We start from the raw sequence: 16005 nt of genomic DNA, 5'->3' as shown, positions 1-16005 counted from the left end.
AAGTATAAAAACCAAATGAGTATTCATATTTGAACTGACTGTTTATAGTTCATAATGCATGAGCAAAACCGAAAGTTTCTGTGATGACTGCCCTTGTACTGTTCACTATGTAACTTATTCATTATGTAAGAATTTGTTCTACATGTAAGAACTTGTTTGTTATGCCTCAGAAGATTGGAGACTGATGAAAATTAGGCTTGGGGTGGATTAATGATTGTACATTGAGCATTGACTCCCCTATACAGAATTTTATTGTCGTTAACAACCATTTGATCAATAAATATGAGAGATGCCCTCACAAAAAAAAAAAAAAAAAAAAAAAAAGGACAGACTTCCAATGGTAAAATAAATAAGTAACCGGGATGTAATGTATAGCATAAGGAATATAGTCAAGATATTGTAACAGCTTGGTTGGTAGGGTGATAGCTGGAACCTAGAATTATGTATATAAATGTTTTACCACTGTGTTGCACACTTGAAACTAATGTAATGTAATACTGTGCATCAACTACCCTTCAATAAAAAATAATTATTAAAAAAAAATAATAATAATAACCACCTTATACAGATATATCACAAATTTGAAAGCACAGAAAATTTTCAGTGTTCTTTAAAAGGATGGCACAAATACACCTGGAGCTTTATGAAGCAGCTTTACTAAGAATTTTTAAAGTTGGAAGGAACAGAATTGGAAAGTAGCAATCCCAAGAATTTTTTTCTTTTAGTTATTATCTTAGAATTGTGGCTAAATATAAGTTACATATACATATATGTTCAAACAGGTACGACAATTCAAGAAGGAACTAACCTAATCTAAACGTTATTTCTAATTTACAGGCCAAGGAGTCACTGAAGAACTGCATGGATGTGCATACACCAACTATGGTCTGTAGTCTGAAATATTTCTCTCACACATATATCCCACTATATTTTCCAAATACAGACAGATACTAGTATAATAAAAGATAAGGTCATTCAAAAGCATAGCTTTTTGCCATTATGCATGACTCAATCAACAAATACTAAAATTACAGTTACTTCTGTGTTAGGGATGCAGGGCTCCTTATATTCAAATCAGGTCAGGGCCTTTTAGCTAACATACAGGTTCTTTTTGGTTCTGAAATTCCATGATTTTATGGGCACTAAGGACTCCTGTAGTGAATCTTCAGAACTATTATATTATAAATGTGTATACATGGGTATAAAAAAAAAATGCCTGTCATATGCCAAGCACTGGACTAGCTTTTGTTATAGGAGTAAGATACGGTGCCAGACTCAAGTTCAAACTGACGCAAGACAGATATATGAACAAATATACAATCTAATAAATACTGCAGAAGGAATGTTTCAAGTGCTTTGGGAACACGGTGATGGTATTAATGTCACCCTGGGGAGTCTGATAAGACAGTAATCTATGAATTGGGTCTTGACGGGTGGGGGTAAAAAAAAAGAAGAGTAAGCATTCTAGACAGATGGTACAATATATACAAAGGTACAGAGTTGACAAAGTACGTGACTTGCTTGGGAAACAGCCAGTAGTATGGTATGGTTGGATATTAAGGAATTTGAAGGAGAAGCAAGAAGACACCTGAAAGTGGTATGGGACCGATAGTAAAAGGTCCTGAAAGATATGCTTAATAATTAGGACTTAATTCTGTCACCAATATGGTTATTGAAAAAGTTGAAGGAAAGGAGTGATAAAAACAGATGTGCATTTCAAAATACCTCTAAGGATGAGGATGGGTGCACCTAGTTAGGGGCGGGAGGCAACTGCGGTAATTCTGGTGAAAGAAGAAATAGGGCAGGGCGAGTAGAAATGCAGAATCAAGGACGAAGGTTTCTACTCTGGATAGCAGGATGGATGGATCCCAGCACCATTGTCAGAGATGCGATACAGAAGACAGACAGGAAGAAAACTAGGAAAAGGGCAGTATTCCTTTACGGGCATTCTCAAAGAAAGAAGAAATGGTTATCCACGTCATGTGCTGCAAAGAGGCAAGCTGAAAGCCCGACAAAGGTCCCTCTTACCTCCCCTCACTGGTGAGGTCCCTGATGGGTTAGGCAGGTAGGAGGCACACGGAAGGTGTGTCTACACCGTTAAGGACAAGGTTTTTCGTTAAAATTCCCGCACCTCAGCCCCGGAAAGGGAGCTCAGCGATGAGGCGGGGAAAGGAAGTGCCCTCCCAGGAGCGGGTAACCGGCGGAGGGAAACGGCGAGGGCCTGGCGGCTAGCAGACAAAGGGGTGCAAAGGAGCAGGGCGGCCCAGGGCCAGGCAGCTTCCCTACACCCGCTCTTGTCCCTGGATTTACGCCACTTACTCTGGTCTCAATCCTCGCAGCCGACGGCTGTGGCGACTAGGACTCAAAGTCTCTGCCAATGGGGACCTATGCACCCAAGAGAAAAGACTCCTCTCGCCTGTTCAGCTTCTTCAGCGAGCAGACGCAGAAGCCGGCAGAGATAGTCAGCGGAGTGACGGCTGCGGGTCAACGGGGATCAGCCCCGTCCCTCGCCCAGGGTAACCTGCCCGGACAGCCTCCTGCCAGCCCTCCCAGAGAGCTCTAACCTCGCGAGACTTGCTTCCTCGCGTTTACCGAGGAGGCAGAGCCGAAAGGTTTATTTGCAGCTTGTTGCTGACATGCGCGGAGCGGTGGGGGCGTGTCTCTTCTAGGTCCCTCCCCGTTAATCTACTCTCTGGCTTTTGCTTGGCCTCTCACGGAGTCTCGCGAGTTTTGCCAGGGAACACCGGCCTGGGGGAAGAGACTGAGAAAGGGAGACGGGGTGGGAGGGCCTTACGCTTGAGGGACCGTGGCCACTTTAGCTGGTCCTCTTGGTACTTCGCTGTTGGGGACGCTCTCGGGTCGTCTGGGTCAATCTTCCCAATGGGTAATTGGAAGAATTAGCTGGTAGAAAATCTTGATGATTGGAGGCATTTTTTTCCCTTTGGCTCCGCCCTCTTCCTGTACAGCGACCAGGGCGTCTGGCCCACCGAGGGGGAAGGGCAGCTTGGCGGGGCTGTCGAAGAGTGCTTTGCGCACGCGCGAGTCCGAATGTGTGAGTGTTCGTGTGCACGCGCACACGCGCGCGCGCCTACCTTTAGGAAGCCTGGGAAGGACCGGTGTGCTAGGAGATGAACGGGGAAAGCTTAGTCCCCTGTCTCTGGTACCCGACACTCCTGACTGTGCGCTGACCCGCCCCACCCAGCCAGCAGCCTTTTCCAGAGAGGCTGTGGTCCATAGCCTCTGTTCGTTTTCACTGCAGGACCAGGCACGAAAGTAAGCGAACCTCGATCCTGAGGTCTTCCCTATTCACTCACCTTGTGCTTTCCACCCCTCCACCCTCCAGAGTGTGTCTAGATTTCTCAAAGAAGAGTTTTGCATGAAGGGGAAATGCGTTGGAAAGCAGAAGAGACTAGCTGGATCGTAAAGTCAGTTCGTTTTGATGAACACTTCAACTGTTAATCATGTGTTTTTAGAATGTGGATTGTCTTTTCAGATAAGATTTTATTAGCGACGCAAGGGAGTGTTTATAAGAAAAAGTTTTAGAAGTTCTACCTCCCCACCAATGTGATGGGAGCAACTATATTTTTCTGTTCAACGCGATAAATTACTGTGGTGTATCAAAAGCTTAGGTGGTTGGGGGGAGAGCGAATTTGGGGTCCTTATCCTAATAAGACCCGAAATGCAGCTATTTTAGAGGTTACTATGTTTTGGGTTTTCCTTTAGCTGTCACTCCGCTTTCCTGTTAAGCCCCCCTCCCCACCTTGCAACACCCTTTTTCAAGTCTTGAAACTTTTTGAAGGGAAGCTCAAACTGCTGACTTGGTTTAGTTTGGGGGTTTCTATGTAATTGATAACAATTGGCAAGGATCATCAAAAGTGTATTTGAAGAGTATTTGCCGTTTGTTAGTATGTAAGGGAATCAAGTACAATTATTTGTAAAAATACTTTCTGACAAATTAATTCAAGAAGCAGAAAATATGTATGGACTGTAATTTTGCCTAGGACTGGTAGAGTGACAGCTTAATATGGTGTTGATCATCCGTCGAATTGATAGTTACTTTCTGGTCATGACCTGATTAAATCGTGCCCTTGCTTGGGTAAATTTCTTTGAATACTGATTATTCATGTTTCCTACCAAATCTTGATGAAAAGACACGTTAGTTAGAAGTAATTTAAGGTAGTAAGTGTTCCCCCTAAGACACTTGCTAATACATATTATCTCTTACAGGTTAAAACAAAATGAAGATTTTTTCTGAATCTCATAAAACAGTGTTTGTTGTGGATCACTGCCCTTACATGGCAGAATCATGCAGACAGCATGTCGAATTTGATATGCTGGTGAAGAATAGGACCCAAGGAATCATCCCTCTGGCCCCTATATCTAAATCATTGTGGACTTGCTCAGTAGAATCATCCATGGAATATTGTAGAATAATGTATGATATATTTCCTTTCAAAAAGCTGGTGAGTGTGGAGTATAAGCAAAATTATGATTTGGGGGATGTACTGGACTGCCTACAACACTTTTTTATATATGAGTTTGGTATATAATTGGACTTACAAATGTTTGTTTACTACTTTAAAACGTGGTATGTAGAGTTCCCCCTTGGGATTAGCATGTTACATGTATTTAATTGGGGACAGCAACAATACTAATAGCTAATAATTATGGAGCACTTACACGTGCCAGGTATGTTTCAAAGTACATCATATTAACTCCTTTAATTCTCACATCGGTGTTCTTTAATCACTGGGACAATATTCAAAGTGTATAATAACCCAAATGGAACGTGCACTGACCATTGAAAACTGTTGCCAGCCTATGCAGAACGGCTATTGGCTGTAAGCAATTTGTCAAATGGCGCTGGTGTGTACTGTCTGATTATCAGTCTTGTTATTGCCCTTAGAGGTGCAGAAACTGAGGTAAAGAGAAGAAATTTGTCTTGGGTTATGTATAACTAAAGGCAGAACCAGAATTTGAACCTAAGTAAGCAGGCTGGCTGGCTACAGTGTTAGTGATTGTGGACTAAACTGCTACAGGATTTGGCCATATTAGAAAGAAAGGATCTTGAGAATGCTAAGCAGGAGTTGTTTTTATCAATAAGAAGAGAAATTGCAGATGGATAGGAATTCCAAGTATGAAAATTATCTTCATGTTTCAAAATCTCAGCTGGTTTATTTTGGGAAAGTCATTTGGTTAGCCCAGTGGATGATTTGCTTTTTGTCTCATTGGGAGGAGCCTAGGCTGGGACCTGGCCAATTCTCAGACCAGCACAGGGAGGGCAGTAACAGGAAGGCTGAACATACATAGAGTCTAATGTTATACATTCAGATATATTACAGACTAAAATGTAAGTTGTTTTTAGTCCTTCTATAAATTGTGTGTTATGTAGGGTAAAAAAAAAACGAGAGAAAGGATAATGTAGCAACGTAAGGCACAAGCTTTGGTTCAAACCCAGCATCAGTAGCTACCAGCAGTGTGACCTTGATATTACATAATCTCTCCAAGCCTCAGTTTCCTCTCATGTAAGCATAGCACCTACTTCCTATGATTGTTGCAAGATTTCAATGAGATCATTTTATTGAAGTGGCTTTTAAAATATGTCCTTGTCAGATAAGCCTCAAGAGAGAAGGCTACTTGTCAAACTTATTGGGGAAGCAAAATTAGTGTTCCGTGGATAATAGGAAAAAAATCATGGATTAGATAATATAGTCCAGGGGAAAGAAAGAATCTCACCCTTCTCCCAAAAGGGAGCATAGTCCTCATTTGATATATGTTCTAATATGTCTTATCATTATTATCTTACAAAATAGTATTTTTTTCTTTGCATTTTACTTTCAAATGCAGAATAAAGTCCAAATCCATTATTTTGGCTCTCAGTGCCCTTGTGTGATGCGGCTACTGCCTGTTTCTCTGAGCTTATCTTCTTTGTACCCCTGTCTGCTCTGACCTTCACCCTTTTGAGGGTACATGTTTAGAGGCCTTTGCATTTGCTGTTTGCATAACTGGAATTCTCTACCCCCGGCTCTTTCCACAGTTGGTTTCTCCGGTTTTCAGTTCCCCTCAGTGGACACACTTCTAGAGCCCTTCCCCTACCACTCAACCTAAAGTAGTTAACCAACCTTTGTTCATAGCATTTATCACTCTGACATTATCTTGTTCATTTATTTGTATTCTCCCCGCCCCACCCTCTGTCTTAGCACACCCCTGAGCCCCTAGCTTTCCCCACATTGTGGGTGACATGACTGCATCCCCACAACCCCAGTGCTGAGAATAGCACCTGGCATGTACTAGACATGGTATAACTGCAAAGTGAATGAATGACTCAATCAGCAAACCAGTGCTAGAGAGGCTGTGTATTATTTTAAATATGATGCATTGAGTGGAATTGGATTTGAATACTAATTATTTCTTTGAAATCTATTAGGTGAATTTCATTGTGAGTGACTCTGGAGCACATGTTTTAAATTCTTGGACTCAAGAAGACCAAAATTTGCAGGAGGTATGGTTAGGTTTTGAGCTGTGGCCATTTTTGAACATTTCTGAATGTGGTAATATTTTACTAAAAATGGTTAAAAACTGTAAGTCAATATGGTATCTGCACATACCTTTAAAACAGTGACTAATACTAAAAGAAAAATAGCTATCTCCATTCCACTCTTTCCCCACCTCCTAGAAGCTAACCTTCAGCTCTTTTAGCTCATCTGGCATTTCCTTCTAGGTTTCTAAATAACATGTTTTTACTGCTATTTTTAGAGTTCTTAATTTAAGCTTTATCTGTTATCATTATTGTTGATGAGGATTTACCCTTTATATTTCATCGCACTCACGCTTTATGCCTGCTCCCTTCCCACGTCCTCTCAATATTGTTTTATCAAAATGTTTGGTTAATTCAAAATTCTGTGTTTGCATTATAGTACCTACATAAAGTGTTAGTCGCTGCTAAGTCAAGCAGTTTATGTGATTGTTTTCTTTCTCTTATTTTTGTAAAGTTCTATTGATGCATATTTGATAGAGTGCGCTATGTAAGTTTAAGGTGTACATCCTAGTGATTTAACTTACATGTTATTTCCCTTTTTGTAGAACTTTATTAGAATTTATTTCTTTTTTATTTTATTTTTAATTGAAATACAATTGAGATACAATATCATACTGGTTTCAGGTGTGTATTTCCTTTAAAAAAAAAACTATTTTTTTTCTTTGTGCTTAGTTTTCTGCATATCTGTTGCTGCTTTTCTGCCTGTCATACAAAACTTCTCGGTATTGTTATCATAAATGTATTAGAAATTCAGCAGGTTTTTTTTTCCTTGAATGACTTTTTGGAGCAGAGTCTTCTGCTCCCATTTGAACTGGCTGCTTCCTAGGCCCAGTGCACTGCTGTCATCTTCCTCTTTCCCTGTTTTTCAGATCCCAACCTTTTTCCTTTTTTGTTGTGTAATCTCTTGTGTTGGTAGATTAGCCTCCAGAATTCCTATAGCTTACCTTACACTTTATTGGTACTTGGCATATAGAAATTTCAGGTTGGAAATAACTTTTATCTCATTACCTATGGAACTTTTTATTTGATTGTATTTTTAATTTCCACGAACTCTTACTTACACTCTAATTATGTCCATTTTTGTCATATCCTTTTCTTATTTTATGGGTGTAACTTTTTAATCTAAAGGTATTAAAAATAGTTTATCTGAAGTTTTCCTTTGATCTCTGTGCTCTCGGAGTTCTTTCCATGTTGAGGCTTTCCTTAAATACCTGCTGGTCTTTGGCTGTGCAACCTTATTTAAAAGCAAAGCACTTGATAGCAGATTAGAAAGTCTCATGTTGTGATGTAGGTATTTCTGACTGGGCTTCACTGTGGTTTAATCTATTTGTTTTCACTGGGGGATCTTCAGATGTCAGAATTGACAGATCATCTCTCAGGGACTGTTCAGGGTCTCCAGAAATCTCTCTCTTTTATATCTGTATGGTATAAACTTGGTCCGCTTTCTGGGAAGTAGGGGACACGGTAGGTTCTACACCCAGGAGGCAAACTTTCAATCTTTGTTTCTGGTCTAGGGCTGTCTGTTTGGTATAGCAGCTACTAGCTATATGTAGCTACTATTGGCTACTTAAATAGCTACTATTTAAATTTAAATTAATTAAAATTAAATACTGTTTAAAAAATTCAGTTTCTCTGTACCATTAGCCATGTTTCAAATAGCTCTATAAGCTACATGTGGATGGTGGCTATGTACTGGACCTCACACAGAACATTTACATCATCACAAAAAGTTCTACTAGGCAGTGTCTCACCCTTACACTCTGCTGTGCTTTGTGGTATTCATGCTTGGCACCTTTTTGGTTCAGTTCCTCCAAGGAATGTGATTCTGTTTCAGGGGGTATTGGGAAGGGGTAGTATGTGGGTAGGGTGTAAGATCAGAGAGTCAAGTTGCTCCTTATACTAATTTCAAGCCATTCATAGTTTTCGGTATTTTGCCTCACCCTTGCTTTGTATGGTACTTGATGCCTCCAGCTCTTGAACCTCTGGATTCTGAAGAGCATATCATTTTGCCTTTTCTCCCCTATAGCCGCTTAGATTTCTGCTTATTCAGTATTACAAGCCCATTACCAAACTTCATCCATTTTGATACTCTTGTTGACATCTCATTTGCTGTTGTCTCCTCCATTCTCTTCATCTGCGTGGGTTTTTCTTTTTCCCTTTGGTTTGTGCTTTTTAAAATTAAGTTCCTTTACTATAGTTTCAGTGGAGTTTTAGGAGGAAGCAGAAATAAGCCCATGCTCAATCCATCAAGTTTATGCTTTTCAAACATAATTTGTCTAAAGAACACTGAGTTGGTTGTAGATTGCATTCTTTGCTCCTGTTTAGATAGAAGGTTCTTCACTGATGAACATGAACATGAGAGACAGGCACTAGTGACGTTTTGAATACATTATTTGAATTATTTCATGTTAAAAGTTTTTCTGTTAATGGAATGGATGCCCCTCAGTGGAAATAATCCCATCAAATGTGTCTTATTTTATTTTTTCTGTAAAAACACTTCCATTGATTATTTTATTCAGAAAAACACTGAAGGCAGAAACAGAAATCACGATCATTTGCAGTATCTATCAGCTTTCAATTTAGCCCTCCTGTCCAGACATTTTTCTTGCAAAAATGCATCTTTTTGGGCCTTTATAAGTATTTTACTGTCTTCTTTACTTATTTGAAGTTTGTGGTCTTGGAAGCTCTGAAATTTTTTCACATAAATTTTTTCACTGTTTAACATTTCCTTTGTCTTCTTCTAGAATATCATCTTTTTTCTTAGTCTCTCTTTCAACACAGGATCTTATTATCTTTATCATTTCTTCTGCTGTGTGACTTTTTGCTTCTTTATTGCCTGCTTCATTGCATCTATTAAAGCAGCAAATTGAGGCCAGGAAAGCCATTTTCCCATCTTGAAAAGACTGATTCCCACGTTCCCTTGGTCCAGTTGCATCTAAATGCCCAATGACAAGTCCATCTGAATTTATACCAAAATATTTTCTATAGCCAGATTTCAGGGCAGTTCTTCAGATTAATAATATAGGTAATGTTAAAGACTGGCATCAGACAATTTGACAGCTGTAAACTGCTCTGGCCGACTAGAGCCCTCATCAGCTTCTTTATGTGGAGCCCCCAGGATAAAAAGCCATTGGTAAGTCCATGTATGTAGGTTCCTCTCTCTATTTCAATTGCTGTGGTTCCTGAAATTTCATTAAAGTTTGTTACCATCCACCAAATTCCTTGAGCGGATGCCCGTTTTTAAGAAAATGTGTGTATCATAGTGTTTGGTCTTAAAATGTTGTGGTTAGTATACCCAACCTTTCGTTCTTTTGAAGTAATTCACCTGATGGGTAGGCTCTTACTGGCTTGGCTTTGCATTATTTTACTCCAGAATGTTCTTTATTATTTCAGTACTTGAAGAATAATGTTGATGACTCAACACATTCCCCCTGTAGTCTTTGAAATGGCATGTAGTCTGCTTTACTTTTTTCAAGAGTTACTATGAAGGAAGCTTGAAGCTTCTTTACTTGTGTATGCATAAAAATGAGTACAAATTTGTGTAGATTTTCCTTACTTCACCTCTGCAGTGCAGTAAAAGGTGTCCATTTGATAGTGGTAGGTATACTTATAAGAGAATTACTTCTTCCCTCCACGTTTTGAAGGTGGGGGCACATTATATTGCACTCATTGCTTTTAAATTGTAAGCAGAAGGGGAAAGTCCAGTTGTGAAGGCGAACTATAGCAAATCACTGGTGTTAGAGGTGATGTAAAATGTTTGACATTTTATGTAAATTACAAATTATCTCATCTGTGTTAACATGTTTAAAGTTTAGCTTTGTTATCCAGATCACACCTTTCCCCAGTTAATGTGAATAATCATGAGTAACAAGTGAGGGAAATTGAGTGCAGAATTGTGGACTGAAAGGACTGTAGACATTTTTGCTTCAACTCCTTCATTGTACAGGTGAAGGAACTGAGGCCCATAGTAGCCAGTGGTTGTTTGACTTATTATATACATGGGTCCAGGGCTCTTTCTGTTTTAGCACTTAACTCTATCCTATAATATCTTTCATTTTATTATTAAAAAATTGTCAGACTTCAGGAGTTTGTGTCCTGTTTTTGTTAACTAACTTAAAGTTAGAACGTGTCACACTGAGGGACAGGTTCTGCTATTACTTTCACTTTCAGATTAGGAAAAGAGATAGGAGAGGTTAATCAGGGTCACACAGTGTTAAAAGGCAGAGCCGGAATTTCAGTCCATCCTTATCTGACTCCAGAAGTTAAATTTATTTTCACTGTGGTGTTTGAGGATCACACCACCATTGCCCTAAACGGCTACTTTTTATTGAGCTTCTCCTATGCTCCAGGGATTATATAGGTATTAATACATAGTATTTTTTCTTCCCTTTTTGATTTTTGTGAATAGGTAATACCTGTGTAGTTTAAAAATAAAATTTACATACATACACATATACTTACATACACATGTACATCCGTGTGTGTAAGGTAAACCTAGAAAAGGTTCCCACTCATCCTCTGTCCCCATTAGTGGTGTACCAGAGCCTGCTCAGACCAACTCAGAAGAGCTGAGTTCTTCACATTCACTGAAGCTTGCGATCAGCCACAGTGGGAACATTTATTTAACCACAGATATTGGTAAACACTACATATAGGGTTTTTTTTCCCTTGGGGAGCTGGTTTACCAGCACGTCACTGATTATCCCCACCACTGTTAGTTCTCTGTGGGTCCTTCCAGAGTATCTTTATGCATACACAAAGCAAAAATCCTTCTGTTTCCTTCCTTCTCAAGATTGCTTTGACTGTTCTGGGTCCCTTGCAGTTCCATCTGAATTCTACAATCGGCTCGTCAGTTTCTACAAACAAGTCAGCAGGGATTCTAACAAGGATTATGTTTAATCTGTAGTTCAACTTGGGTAATATTGCCATTTTAACAACATTAAGTCTTCTGACCCATGACCATGGGATGATTTCCATTTATTTAGATCTCTCATTTCTTTCAACAATTTTTTATAATTCTGCGTATACAATTTGCGTTTCTTTTGTTAAATTTTTTCCTAAGTATTTTATTCTTTTTGGTGCTGTTGTAAATGGAATTGTTTTCTTCATTTCATTTTTGGGTTGTTCATTGCAAGTTTATAGCAATACAATTGGATTTTTTGTATTGATCATCGATCCTGCAACTTTGATGAACTTGCTTACTATTTCCCATAGCTTTTTAGTGGATTCGTTAGGATTTTCTACATACAAGATCATGTCATCTGCAACATAGAGATAGTTTTACTTTTTCTTTCCCAATCTGGATTCCTTTTATTTCTTTTTCCTTCCTAATTGCTCTGGTTAGAACCTCCAGTATGATAATGAATAGAAGTGATGAGAGTAGACATCCTTCTTCTGTTTCTGATCTTAGATGGAACACACACAGTCTTTTTATCATTAAGCATGATATTATTTGTAGGTTTTCTATAGATGCCTTTTATCTGCTAGAGGAAATTCTCTTCTATTTCCAGTGTCCTGAGTGTTTTTATTATGAAAGGGACTTGGATTTTGTCAAAAACATTTTCTGTGTTAATGACGATGATCATATGATTTTTAAAAACTATTGATAATGGTATTTACATTAATTGATTTTTAAATATTAAATGGACTTTGCATTTCAGGCATAAATCCCATTTTGTAATGGTATGTAATTCTTTTTATGTTGCTAGTTTGCTAGTGTTTTGTTGAGGATATTTGTGTCCATATTTAGAAGTTACACTGGTCTGTAGTTTTCTTGTGATGACTTTGACTTGTACGTGCTCTTGCCAACATAATTATTTCCCCTTTTAGCTAATGGCAGCACTAGCTGCTGTTGGGCCCCCTAACCCACGGGCAGATCCAGAATGCTGCAGTATTCTGCATGGTCTCGTTGCAGCCGTGGAAACCCTCTGTAAAATTACAGAATACCAACGTGAGGCTCGTACTCAACTAATGGAGAATGCAGAACGTGTTGGAAATAGAGGCCGAATAATTTGCATTACTAATGCAAAAAGGTGAGATGTTAACCACGTTACCCTTTCACGAAGGGAAGTTAATATCCTACTGCAATTTTTATTTTAAAAAAGCAAGGATACCATATTGGCATTTAAGCATATCACAAGGGGCCTTTCCAAGATTGATGCTGTGTTTATCAATTGTAAAATAAAGGCTCAACCTCAGTGAAAACTAGTTAGATTATTGTCATGTAGTTTCATTTGACATTCTTTCTCACTGGTTTCTCAGCTGGTTGTTTGGTATTGTGAGTGAGCATGCTAAAGACAATCCTTACTGAAGTAATTCTAAGTGCCTATAACAATGTACTTAGCTGCATAGTGTGTTTAATTTTTTCCCTTACTGTTTATTCCTTTAAGTTTGTTGTATATATTTTTTTCTATGTCGTAGTGACAGTCATGTGCGAATGCTTGAGGACTGTGTCCAGGAAACAATTCATGAGCATAATAAGCTTGCTGCAAATTCAGATCAGTGAGTATAATCCAGAAACAAAATTAATGTTTTGTGTTATAGTCATGTATATTTCATTGTAATTTTACTGATAATTTTAATAGTAATTGGTAGCATTTCCTTGAAATTTTCTACTGGCTTTACAAGTTAGTCAAAAAAATATATGTTTGATCAGAAACTTGTTTCCCATTTTTTCCTTTCACCTTATAATTTTACTTTTTTCTTATAGGAAAGGTGTTCAGAGGGAAAAAATAATACATTTAAAATGCATATTGTTTTGATGGCTTGCTCTCATATTCTGTGTTATAAAAAAGAGCAAATGATTGATGGCATTATTCAGTATGTACACATCAAAACATAACAACTAAGTGCATTATGTGAGTTTTTTAAAAAGAAAAGAAGCTATTAAAGACACATTTGGGACAGTTGAAATGTGGGTCCGCTATTAGATTGTGATATTATCATTTTTCTTAAGTGGAGTACTGATACTATTGTAAAAGGGGTAGTATTATTCTCACCAGGAGAAGCATGCTGAGGTATTTAGGAATGAAGTATCATTTTCTCTGCAACTTATTCTCAAACGGCTTATTTAAAAAAAAGAATGTACATCTATTGAGGCATATATAGAGAAAACAAATACAGCTGACAGTGAATCTAGGTTAAGGATATTTGGGTATTCACTGAATAGTACTTTTCCTTCAACTTTTCTGTAGGTTTAGAAATTTCAAAATGAAAAGTAGAGGGAAACTTTTTAGCATTACAAATCCTGTATTCTTGGAAATAATTATAGGTAATGCTTAGTACTGCCTGATACTATCCCTAAAAGGCATTAGTAAAAAGGAAACTAATGCACAATATATAATTTTTCTCTGTGGTAGTCATCTATTGAAGATATTTCAAGAATATCTTTATAAGAATTTTCCCTTTATTTTATCCTTCAAACACATAGAAAATAATCATTTTGCATTTGAATTACATCAATACAAATTATTCATTAAATGTTCATACAAGCAAAGCAGTTACACAGTTCTAAATATTTAGGTTTTGTGTTAATAGTATTATCTGGTTATAAATACACTGTTTTAGAATATTAAACTTCTAATAGTTTACCTGCCTGGATTCTTTACATAGTAAGTATTCTAATATTCTAACTACAGAGTTTCTCTTTAAGTCTCATGCAGATTCAGAAGTGTGAGCTAGTCTTGATCCATACCTACCCAGTTGGTGAAGACAGCCTTGTATCTGATCGTCCTAAAAAAGAGGTAATTGTAAACGTAATGGAGAAAAAGATCATGGTTATTAAAAACAAATGCTGAGAAAGGTTAGCATTAGAATCATCATATTGCCAACAGTTTCTGCCAAGAAGACATTTTTGAGTTTTCAAAATAACCTATGTGGCAAAATAACTAGGTTGGTCCTTTTGTAATTGTAGATTTTGAAGTGTTCTGTTTTGCTTGCCTCTTGACATTTATTTTAATTAAATGTGTTGCAAAATCATACACTATTGTTCCTAAAATTTCAATTACTATAATGGATTTCAGTTGCTTTAATGACTTTTTATTCTATAAAAATCTTTTTTTCTCATTAAAAAAGTAATAACACTCTTTAACAAAAATATACTCCAATAACAAAGGAATTAATTTTACTTATCCAGAGGGGGAAAAACTAATTTCCTACTTTGGTTTTGCTTTTTAAATAAATATGAACGTTTTTAAAGGAAAAGATTAGTCTACTGAGTGTTAAATGGATTCATATCATATAATATTCTCTATTGGGGGTTTATGTTTAGAAATATATATGTACTTATATAATTATATTGAATGTGTATGTTCTTATGTTCTGGCTTTTCATTTAGCCTTATTTAATATAAACATAAATGTATTACCTTAGTCTATGAAATTTTTTGTAATTAGATGGTATTTTTAAGTCATTAGATCTACTGTGTTTTTAGGTGGTTTCTGGTGTAAACTCTTCTTTGTTTACTTTTTTCTGCCTTGTGATAATGTGGCAATATTGTGGCCTTCATTCTGTGATAACTAAAAAATTTATTTACAATAAATATTGTTACCCTAGAATGAATAAAACTTTTTGTTACCTTGTAATAAATAACTTTTGGCTCTTACCACTTTTATTTAAAGGTGTTAAAATTGACAAAATACGATCTTGGTGGCAATTTCCACATTCTTTGTAATAAGTAGTTTTTCTGCAGGTGTCTTCACAGAATGAATTATTTTTTCTACAGTATTTCTGTGGGCCACTTCAAATCCATTTTGCATAAAGATAAATAGAAGTAAAAATTATTAATTAAAAATAAATTTAAGCTAAAGGCTATTCCAGTCTGAGTTTCAAGAGGATGGGAACTTTCCCTGTCTTCCAACAGCTCACACGGTTCCTGGCATATACTTCAGTAAGTTCTGTTTACTACCTATCTGTTCAGTGAGTGGATAGATGAGAACTTCCTGCTAAAATAATGATCATGGTTTTTTTTATGGATCTTTTTATTTTTTTCAAATTTCTAAGAGTGTAAACAGTTTATTTTTATGGGTTGAAGTGAAATATTTAACATTAAGTTATAAGGTATTAATGTTTTGTGGGTTTTTTCATACTTCCTATAGTTGTCCCCCGTTTTAACCAGTGAAGTTCATAGTGTTCGTGCAGGACGGCATCTTGCTACCAAATTAAACATTTTAGTACAACAGCATTTCGACTTGGCTTCAACTACTATTACAAATATTCCAATGAAGGTAGGCAGTTCTTTTTCCTGCTATTTTGCAAGTTTTGCTTTGTTTTTAAAATATGTGTTTGACATGTATTATTTATTTTAATTGAACCTTAACTGTTTCTCCCCATATCATATTTTCTGTTTCACCAGCCCACATTCAGTATCTTTGACCAGGTCAGTAAATACAAAAAGCAACAAGAAAGGATCACAGAATGAAATGCTGTATTTTTCTTTCTAATAAGAACATATATCAGCATTTTTGTTT

General features: G+C 37.2%; 2 protein-coding genes across 6 annotated transcripts in view; one reads left to right on the top strand and one right to left on the bottom strand.

Annotated features, from left to right (window-relative positions):
* FGFR1OP2 (FGFR1 oncogene partner 2) overlaps positions 1-2922 on the bottom strand; it is a 34780-nt gene extending 31858 nt beyond the window's left edge. The window contains exon 1 of one of the 4 annotated variants that reach the window (XR_008993878.1): positions 2320-2603. The gene's annotated coding sequence lies outside the window, so the exon portion shown is untranslated. Of the gene's footprint in view, positions 1-2319; positions 2604-2794 lie in introns of those variants that run through there. The other 3 variants (XM_057492397.1, XM_036889282.2, XM_036889283.2) reach the window with 3 other exon arrangements.
* The window catches only part of INTS13 (integrator complex subunit 13), a 28685-nt gene continuing 15500 nt past the window's right edge, over positions 2821-16005 (top strand). Inside the window, exons 1-8 of one of the 2 annotated variants that reach the window (XM_036889285.2) lie at positions 2821-3052; positions 3344-3425; positions 4228-4463; positions 6428-6502; positions 12368-12570; positions 12959-13039; positions 14190-14280; positions 15634-15762. In XM_036889285.2, coding sequence (XP_036745180.2) covers positions 4239-4463; positions 6428-6502; positions 12368-12570; positions 12959-13039; positions 14190-14280; positions 15634-15762 — 804 coding nt within the window. In that variant the 5' untranslated portion in view covers positions 2821-3052; positions 3344-3425; positions 4228-4238. Of the gene's footprint in view, positions 3274-3343; positions 3426-4227; positions 4464-6427; positions 6503-12367; positions 12571-12958; positions 13040-14189; positions 14281-15633; positions 15763-16005 lie in introns of both variants that reach the window. The other variant, XM_036889284.2, reaches the window with a different exon arrangement.

Source organism: Manis pentadactyla, chromosome 14 (genome assembly GCF_030020395.1).
Source record: "Manis pentadactyla isolate mManPen7 chromosome 14, mManPen7.hap1, whole genome shotgun sequence".
Taxonomy (NCBI): Eukaryota; Metazoa; Chordata; class Mammalia; order Pholidota; family Manidae; genus Manis; species Manis pentadactyla.
This window is presented reverse-complemented; position numbering and strand designations above follow the sequence as displayed.